Source organism: Phaethon lepturus, unplaced genomic scaffold (genome assembly GCF_000687285.1).
Source record: "Phaethon lepturus isolate BGI_N335 unplaced genomic scaffold, ASM68728v1 scaffold8504, whole genome shotgun sequence".
Lineage (NCBI taxonomy): Eukaryota > Metazoa > Chordata > Aves > Phaethontiformes > Phaethontidae > Phaethon > Phaethon lepturus.
In genome coordinates this window covers 405-10,383 of record NW_010536922.1, presented here as the reverse complement: position 1 = coordinate 10,383, position 9,979 = coordinate 405, and the positions used below count along the sequence as shown (strand labels likewise).

The window sequence follows — 9,979 nt, the reverse complement described above, 5'->3', positions numbered from 1 at the left end:
ATTTTCTCCCTCATCCCACCAGCGGGGAGTGAGCGAGCGGCTGCGTGGGGCTTGGTTGCTGGCTGGGGTTAAACCGTGTCAACCTTTTATTGGAGTAGGTTTTAAAACCTCACTTGTCATTCCAGCTCTTTCATTACACTAGATTTTTAATTGAGTTACGTGATTACTGAAGAATTAATTACAAAATTATCATGTGATCTCACTGGGAAAATATTTCTCTATTCAGAGCAAGGAGGTTTTTAATTAAACCTCTCTTGATAAAATAGTTTTGTGGATACAACAGTGTCTGACTACTTTGCTATTTAAATATTTCTTGAAGTAATAAGGTAGAAAATGTGAAAATAAAAATAGAAGAAAATGCATCAGCAGGGATAACTGAGATTTGGAACTTTGAATATTCTTTGAGTTCATATTAATAACTTCATTGCTAGTTAAACAAGTTTAATTTTTTAAATTAAAAATTTAATGTTTTAATTAATTAATGAAATTAATTAAATTAATTTAATTATATTAATTAAAACATTAATATTTAACGGTAATTCGGTGCACTAAGAAAGGCACTCGGAGCAGTGCCAACAAACGTTCTGGAAGTTATTGATCCGATTACAGTGACAGAGAGAAGCTGTATAGAGTAAAAAAATGCTGCTGTGCTATTAATACATCTTGATTGTTGATTAAGGGATATATATTTATTCAGGTGCCATATTTTCATTTAAATGAGATCCTAACGGTCTGTTTGCAGCAATGAGACAGTGGGTTCACCTCTGGGGAAGAACAGGTAATGGGAATGAGTCGGGGATGGGGGAGAGGAATGGAAACACCTACAAAGGAGCCAGGGGAAGTAAGGAGCAGAAACGCTGTGAGCTTCTTGCAGGAGCAAATCGGTGCAGCATGTTACTAGTATCGGGCACAAATTTTGACAAGATGAGAAACAGGCACAATCCCTACAACGGGACATAGGAGAGAGGACCTGGCTGAAAAAGCCCTGGAGGCTGTCAACGCGTCTGTGTCTTTATTCCCAGGTACTGGCAGGTTTTACTGGAAGGAACCACCCCTGAGGCACATCTGCATGTGGAGTTGCCTAATTCAGCTACAGTTGGAAGCTGAGGAATTACAGAGAAAGATGTTCCTTCCGGGTGCTTTTGGGGGCTACTAAAAGGGGCTATATGGGCTGAACGAGGGCCTGCGCCGGAAGCAGCAGGAGGATCTCGCCAGTGGGAAGATCTCTCGTCGGAAGGTGGAAGGAGAGGAGCTTTGCAGCGCGCCTGTCCTGGCCATGCCGCCCCGAGCTTTTGTAAGCGCCCTGCTGTAGAGCACTGGCGGGCACGCGCCAGCAGTGAGGGAAGGGCCGCTTTCTGCGGCGTTGCCCTTTGTGGGCGGCGCGAGAGAGCGCACGCCGCGGTGAGTAACACCACCACACCTGGAGGCTGTGGAAAGGTTTTCAGCTGGCCAGTCCTTGCTTTGCCTTGCTTTGTCCTGTCCAGCAGGTTGGGGTTTTTTGTTTTTCCTGTCCTGCTCAAACATGTGTACCAGCTCTTCTCTCTCCCTCAGTGACAAACACAGGCCGCAGAGAGTGCGGTTATTTGTGTGTGGGTAAATACTGCGTAACTAGAAGACTACTCGGTTGACTCTTGGGTCTGGTATGGTCACCAGCCCACTCACCCCTGTGTATGACAAGGTTCTGAAACTGTAGCAATCGCTACTAACCTGCAGAATAACCCGCGCTACGAAACCGAACCAAGCAGGTCGTCTGTTACAGCTGTTTGCTCGCTCTCGCTTCATACAGAAACTCTTTGTCCTGAGTTGCCACGTAACTAGTGATCCCAGTTAAGCTTATAATCACATTCTTATCATAACATGCTACTCAGCAGCAGCCTTCTCGCAGTGGAAAGCTGAGCCTGCTAGAAATAGCTTAGCTAAGATGTTTGCTGCCATATCTATCATATAGACATTTATGAAGGCCTGTTCCATTGTTCATTTTACGCAATGGCAGTAATTTCGTTGTCTGTAATGCTGTTAGGGCGGGCAGAAAAGTAACAGAACGATATCAGCCTCTATTCGCTCACGTGGAGAAGAAGAATGTGGTTTTAAGACGGTACTATAAAATGAAAGTGGCTTATCACAGTATGCAATGTTACATATTCATTTCTACAAGGAGAGGACACAAGTACTGTGTCAGGGAACTGCGCAAATATTTTTCTCCACTTGAAATAGTTGGATACCTTTTTCTGCAACAGATGACAAGGAGCAAAGCGGAACAGGGGAATCGGGAGCATCTCACGTTGATCCCCGGGTGCCTCACTGCGTCTTAGTCCGGCGCAGCGCTGAAGTGGCCACACGGGTGCTGTAGGTAGGATCTAGGCTTTCTTCCCCGGGACAACACCTTTATTCAGCAACTCCTTTACTCACCCTGCTACTCTGAGGAAGTTAAACCTCTGCATAACACATTTTGCGTGGGCTCAGTACACTGGCCCAAGGGATAATACTGCCGGAAGTTGGCCATAAAAAACCCCTTTCTCGACTGTCTCCACGAGCGGCAAAAAATCTCTTTGAAATAGGATCTGTGAGCCCCGTGACTCCGGTTACTCAGCGTTGCTGGGTGATAACATACTGCAGCCAGGGAACAGAAGCGCTTCAGGTTTCCAGAACTTGTGCAGTAGTGGGTCACCCTTATGCCATTTAAGGCTCTTGTTTGCACTTCTATGGGTCTGCCTCTCTCTTTCTTTCTTTCTTTCTTCCTTCCTTTCCTCCTTTCCTCCTTTCTTTCTTTCCTTCTTTCTTTCCTTCTTTCTTTTTCTTTCTTTCTTTTTCTTTCATTCTTTCTTTCTTTCTTTCTTTTCTTTCTCTCTCTTTCTCTTTCTTTCTCTCTTTCTCTCTCTTTCTCTCTCTCTCTCTTCCAATACAAACAATCTTCAAATTCAGAACAAATCAAAAATGTCTAAGTAATGAAGCATATTCGTAACATCATTCTATGCCGCTTATGACAATCAACTGCATGGTCTAGTTTAAAAAATGCTGTGCTGTATCCTACAGGCTTTCCTTTTCCACTGAGCTCTTTCCTTTTCTGAGGTTGGCACCCAATGAAGCTGAGGAAGCCGAACAGCACAGGGAGAGGAAGTAACGACGGCAACATTGGAATGTTTTTAAATTTACTCCCACAAGCTCTCATATTTTTGATCGCTGTTGTAAGGTTCCTCCTCCATACAAGGCTTATGCACCAGCAGAAAATGCATTAAGAATTTATTGCACAATATCAAGTAAACGCGGTTTTTTGGGGGGGGATGATGGTGTTTTTTTTCTTCCCTCTGTAAAAAAGGGAATTAAGGAACAAAGAAAACCCCCACGAGCCACTACCATATGTTCACAGGAGTCTTATTCCATACAAAGAAGGTATCTATAATAAGGTAGGGATGAAAAACATAAAATACAATTCTGTAAAAATTGGTGGATTGATATAATAATTTTATATGATGTTATTCCTTCTCATAAATGCAATGGATATCTTCTTTTAAGACACATATAAAGCTTTGAGACATACAGCCAATTAGTGCCAACTACAAGATGCATTTTTTCTCCCATTCTCTTGATTTTTTTTTTTTTTGTGCCTATCACCACGGTTAGCAGCACCAGTAGATACCAGCATTAGTCGCAGCAGTTCTCATCCCTGGGCCAGGCCCCGTAATGCCTCCAATGTACATTAGTGCCACAAGCAGTAGAGGCACCCCTGTGGGAATCCCTGGGTGATAGATCCAGAGACACGGAGCACGCTCTGCGTCGGAATGAGCAGCTGTGAATGCTCATTCTGAATAATCAACTGAATAATCAACTGAATAATTGCTCATGTAAGTGGAGAGCTGAAAAGCAGCTCGGGACGACTCAAAACCTTTCATCGGTTTGTGAACTGTGGCTTTCCATGTTTTTACCCTTACAGGTAGGAGCTGCCCTGGCAGCCTATTTTGCAGAGTCCTGGCTTCTGGCAGCTTGCCCGCACTGCCATCGCAAGATAAGTTTCCTAAATGTATTTTTAATTTAGTTCTGGAATGAATCCTGTACCTCATTTAAAAAAAGAAAAGAAAGTCTTAGTTTCCCAGTCACCTTTATTTCACTAGAAAAGTATAAATTACCATCATAAATACAGATATCACCAGTATAAAAAATTAGATTCTCATTTATAAAATAAATATTAAAATAGACAAAGCAATAGGTACCTCCAAATCCCATCACCAAGATGATTTGAATCTAAACCATATAAACTATTCATTCACCAACTGTTTAATTAAAAACAATGTTCAAAATGCAGTAAATACTGCTACCTACTCAGTATTTGCATGAAGAGAGTTACCACTGACTCAAAACCTGCAAAGTATTTGTTCTAACACTTACTTGGAACTATCAGAGTACCCTGCTGTGTAACTGTAGGTGTAGTGTAAGCCGGATATGCTTTCCTGATAGATAGCAGCTACCTACTTCAAGAGTGTTCCTTACAAGTTGCCAGTACAGTAGTTTCAGTTTACCTTTGATTGCTTATACCCAAAGATAAATAGACCAAGTTAATTTTATCAAAAAAGTGCAGAAATAACAGTAGCGTCTTTGTCACATCTGAATTAAACAGATCATTTCACCAGTTAATAATGTTAAAAGAAAGTCAGGTAAACACAGGTTTTGTTTCATAGAAACAGAAAGATGTTCCTTTTAGTTAGGTAAAGGACACATTATTTTCAAAAATAGTGTTTTTTTTCCCCTCACAAGTACCATAAATCTTCTGGCTCGGTAAGGCCATACTTTCTGAATGGCTGTACCTGCTCAAGTCAAAGGTCCGTCTAGTTCAGAATCCTGTTTCAGACAGGACAATAGAAGGAGCTTGGGAAGAGTAAATGGGCAGGGTTAGGATATTGTAACCGATCACCAGAATACTCTTCCAGCCTCTGGCCACTAGTGACACAGGGGCTTCCCGATATCTGGATTTTTCATTTGTGACTGTCTAACGGATTCATGAATCCACATAAAGTTTGGGCTTTAAAATTCCTGTATCAGAGAGGCTAAAAGGCTCCACACAATTACCCAATCTATAGTTTTTTGCTGTTGGGGTTTTTTTCTGTCTTTTGTTTTTGTTTTTTTTCCTTTGGAACTGCCACTAGCGTTCACAGTAATTTTTCCTTAGACACCATTAAGCGGTTCCTTTTCTCTTGCAGCTTTTGCTTTCTTGCATTTACACAGGATCACTGATAAGACAATGGCAAGAGTGATGACCACAATTGCTATCACTCCTGTGATGATAAAGACTCCTGCTCCGTATTCTGTAGGGGAGGGAAAAAAAATCCAAGATTCAGTTATCAGAAGCCATAATATCACAGTGCTGCAAACTCTTAGAATCCACTCCACTGAACTAAAAAAATACTTTCTGTATTTTACAGTATCAGAGAAGTGGAGTGACAACCTCAATGTGAACTGAATTAATTTTAACATGAATTTGCTGAACTGAGGTAAAGTTTCATTTCACCTGGTTCATGCTAAGTGTTACCACCACAAGAATAAGTTAAACCATTCCCTCTACCCCTGCCTTACTTCTGTGAAACTAAGGCCAAGTGGAAATTTATTCTAGGTTAGAAGCTAGAAAAAAACAACAGAAGAGATTTCTATCCAAGTTGTAATTTACTAGAATTCAACTACTGTGATAAACAAAAATATATATATCCAGATAAGAAAGTTAATTTGAGAGAGTTAAATTTGCCAATTTTAGAAGAGCTTTTCTACTTAGAGTGCATATATTCTTATCTGGTAGAGAAGAAAGATACAGTACAGCAATCTGATATTATCTAATAAATATTGATGACTTCATATTGAAGAAAGTGTTACCCTGATTGTTCATCTGGAATTAGACTGTCTGATTCACTGACCGCTCACTAACTTATTTACCAGTAAAGAAGTCAATCTGACAACCTCTTTGTAATGTAACCGTAGAGAAAGTCTTAGTCTCATCATCTGCTTTTGAGATAATAATTAAAGTTCAGCTCAGACTACAAGTCAATGGACATGTAGGTTTCCAGCACTCCTATGTTTTACAGCTAATCCTTCAAGTGCTTGCTATGGGACCTGTTATTGGAAGGATCTCAGGAAAATAATCAGAAAACAAAAAAACAAAGTTGTAGGATAGTGATGAGATCTGAAACCTCAGTGACCAGTCATCAACTCAGACAATTTAAAACTAATCAAAACAGTTTAGCAAAACCCGAAAACCAACTCCAACTAGCTAAAGATGGTGGACCCTTCCTTAATGTCAGTTCTTCCCGTGAGTTTCCAGGTTCAGTCTGTGTCCTCTCACTTATACAGCAAATAGTTTATTCTATAAGAGGCATCACAATTTAAAGAGGTATAGAAATATACTCAAAATTGAAGTGTCTTTTTGTTAGAATGCTAAACACTGTATGACAAACTTCACCAGATACCTACCATCTAAGATACTTCTTCCTACACTGGTACAAAGCACCGCACTTTCTTGACCATTACGGTTTTCTCTGCGGGAGGGAATGATTCCCTGTATGTAGAAGCAATAGTTCTTGGTGCTGTCAACACTCACTTCAAATTTATGGCTTTTTGTTGTTGCATCTTTCTGTAAAGGAAAAAAAAAGTATTTCAAGAAAATGTTCTCTGCAAAAGTGTACCTCTTAAGGCAGCACAGAAATTGTGTAGCTATAATACAGGTACAGAATATGTAAAAAGTAGAGTTAGACATTACCTTTCCAGAACTTTGATCTTTCCAGTAATAGAGTTTGTATTCCAGGTCATGTTGGAAAATATCTCGAATGCTTTGAAAACTCCCGTTAGGAAAGGTATATGGTGTAAGAGGATCTTGGAACACAACATTCATTTTGGAACCTTTTTGTGTGTAATTCTGTATCTCCGGTTTTCCGAGAACAGCTAAACAAGCATTTTTAGAATTAAAAAACTGACATCATCTTTTCTACACAACATGCTCTTCTTTCTTCCTCCCTCCACTCCCTTCCCTCCTCAAAACTATAACAAGTTTACAGAGCCAAAGACAGACAGTGAAATCCTGGATTATTAACAAGTATCTTCATCTAGTACACAACATTAATAAAATGGTCTACTGACCGCAGTGAGAAACTTTACCAGAGAAACTGGTAACTAAAACCTTACACACTCCCCTACAAGAGGGAAAGCTTTATGCCTGAATGTCTTCTCAGATATCAGTATGGCTACTCTAAGAATCTTTAGGAAAAGCCTTTAGGCCCAATCTAAACCTTGTTTAAGTCAGTGGAAGCAATCTTGAAAGGAAGTTGATGATAAGATTTAATTGGCAACCCTACTTACTCTGATTATAGGGTGTAAATTTTTCAGAGACTGCAAAAGGTGGCTCTTCAAAGTTATCCATCCCCAAGGATGTAACAGACAGTATGTGTGCTGTATAGGTCTCTCGTACATTCCTCAACACATCAGTAACATCACACTCTGTTTCTTTTGTCAGTATGCATTTTTTTTGTGTATCAGATGTTTGTCTGAAAAGAGCAAGAAAGAAGTGTCAACACTTTCCAACCAGACTTTTACATATTTAGATATGTTAAAAAACATTTTTTCCCCTCAAACTATATAGATTTCCCTCATCCAGTGGAACAGTCTTGCAGGTGTACAAGGCTGAAAAGGAGAAGAAAAAAACTTAAAAAGCACTATACTGTACAGATATATTTCACAGTTCAAAGTAGAATCAAGTAAATCAAATATGATCCATATTAATTATGGAAGTATGTTATTGGATACACATATGAATTAAAAATTCAATCTTTTCTCTGAACTGAATAGAAACCATAAGTAGTTCTGATTTTTAATTTTTCTGCGGTTGACTTATTTAAAAAAATATAAGATGCATAAATCACTTTGAAAGTGTTATCCCTGATGCATCCGAAAGCTATTGTCTTAAGAAACGTCAGTTGTCCTAGGAAGCTCTGTTGATGCCAATATTAATTGTTTAATGTGACAACAATATTTCCTCATATATGTCACTTGTTTTTTGCATCTATGCAGATGCAAATGTCCCTAAGAACCAGGCAGTAGCAGCAATTTTTGTTGCAGATTTACAATAGAAAAATATTCACAGAAAACATGACCCATGCACTTCTCTCGATTTTTAAATGATAGAAAGCAGGTCCATTTACTTGAGAAGTAATAATGACACCAGGAAAAAAGTGTTAATTCCCCATTTTACTTCTTAATAAGGAGGAATGGAAAAACAGATTAGATATTACTGCTTCAATTCTTTTCCCTGGTTTTGCTGGTGAACTAAGGAAAAGAAAAATTGTGTGATCTCAGCTGAAGGAGCAAGAACGTGCACTGTTCGGAAATGAACAAATGAGTTTTCCTCCAAGTAGGTCAAGTTTCGTTCAAGAGTTGCCTGAACTCCCTTCTCACTTCACCAGATTTCTTAAGAGGTCACAGATCAGTTAGTGATGGTGTCCTAGAGATGCCTTGAAAAGGGACAGAGGAAATTTGATCTTTGTGATCAAACAAACATACTCTGTAAATGTGTACAGATGAGAAAGCAAGCATTTAAGCATGCTTCATCCATAAGAGAACTACACCTAAATCTACACTGAATCTTGCCCAAATATACTTCAATTTTTTGCAAGCACAAATGGCTGGAAAGAAACTCCAGATTCATAAATTTCATAAAATTCATTCTGCTAGTGTGTGCTTTTAAGTCTTTTAATTTAATCACTCCCTTAAAGAATAAAAGAGCACATTAGGCCATTGCACTGGTATTTCATCCATTAGTCATGAGAGTGCTCTCATTTCTATGCCACTTTTACAGACAGAAGAGACTCCAGGACCATATTTTCATTAATATGTAGGAGAGTTGATGATGCAGTTTGCCTTTGGGGCATGTTTAATAATGGTATATGAATTAATATGGGAGCTAAGACCAGCACAGATTCCTTACTGAACTTCATGGAAGTTTTTGTGCAGTATCGAAAGAGGTGTTAGACACTTCACCTAAGTTGGCTACTTTTTATGTCCGCAGTATTTCATAGCTTACATAAAACATGATGACAGAGGAAGTCTCGACAGAAGCAGACGAACAAAGGTACTTCTTAGCATTACCCAGCAGGACAAATTATTCATTTACTGTGATTCACCAATTAGAATAAAATGCAGACTCATATTTATCAGACACCTCCCAAGGTGAAAGTCTCAGTCCAGACACCTTGAAAGACATAAAAAGGTGAAGTTCTATCTAATACACGGTACGTCAGATTGAGCATCAACTTCTTCAAAGTATCTTGACCTAAATCTCCTTTGCAGCTGGCCTGCACCGAACCCCAGAACTGCAATACTGACCTAAAGCTCAACTCTCTGTTCCTGAAGTGGGCAAACCCAGAAGCCTCGATCAGATATTCTTGTAGTTGGGTACAAAGAAGTATTAACAGCTGGGTTGGCAGTTTTCCTAAATCCTCATGTTTGGGCTCTTTTCCTGTTACGTTCAGTCTTGGAAATATTCAAACACACTCTATTTGCATCTTCTTCAATAGCCATTAATGGGCACACCTTGGTGTTATCTACTTACCCGTGTATTTCTACTGTATAGAAGTAACCCGATGGTTTTGGTTGCCACTGTAGTATCGTTTTAAAATTGATCGAAGACCACGTTATATTAACTGCTGTTGGTAGTTCTGGATTGCCTTTAAATACAGAACAGAGTGCCATCAGTCATATTATATGTAATTCCTGGCTCCCTGCAGTGTATATTTAGTTAAACGAAGCAATTGCTGTTAATTGCTACTTGGAAAAGTTCTTTTGGGGGAAAAGGCTCGGTCCTGCCCTCTGGGCTCATGCTTGTCTTACTAAAGGAATGTGTCCTGGCAGAAGTGAGAAACACAAGAAGAAAATTATTTTCCCGCTTACAACTCCTAGGTTGCTGAGGTAACTTAATTGGAGCTCTGTCTAGTGCTTCCTTTCTGATCCAAGA

At 39.5% G+C, this 9,979-nt stretch overlaps 1 protein-coding gene across 1 annotated transcript; it reads right to left on the bottom strand.

Moving 5' to 3' along the window:
• Positions 1-5,157: 5,157 nt before the first annotated feature.
• Positions 5,158-9,717, bottom strand: F3 (coagulation factor III (thromboplastin, tissue factor)). The gene is made up of 5 exons (XM_010286317.1): positions 9,578-9,717; positions 7,333-7,517; positions 6,737-6,918; positions 6,451-6,610; positions 5,158-5,297 (listed from the first exon to the last, which is right to left on the bottom strand). The coding sequence occupies exons 1-5, from the start codon at positions 9,715-9,717 to the stop codon at positions 5,158-5,160; spliced, it is 807 nt and encodes a 268-aa protein (XP_010284619.1).
• Positions 9,718-9,979: the final 262 nt, after the last annotated feature.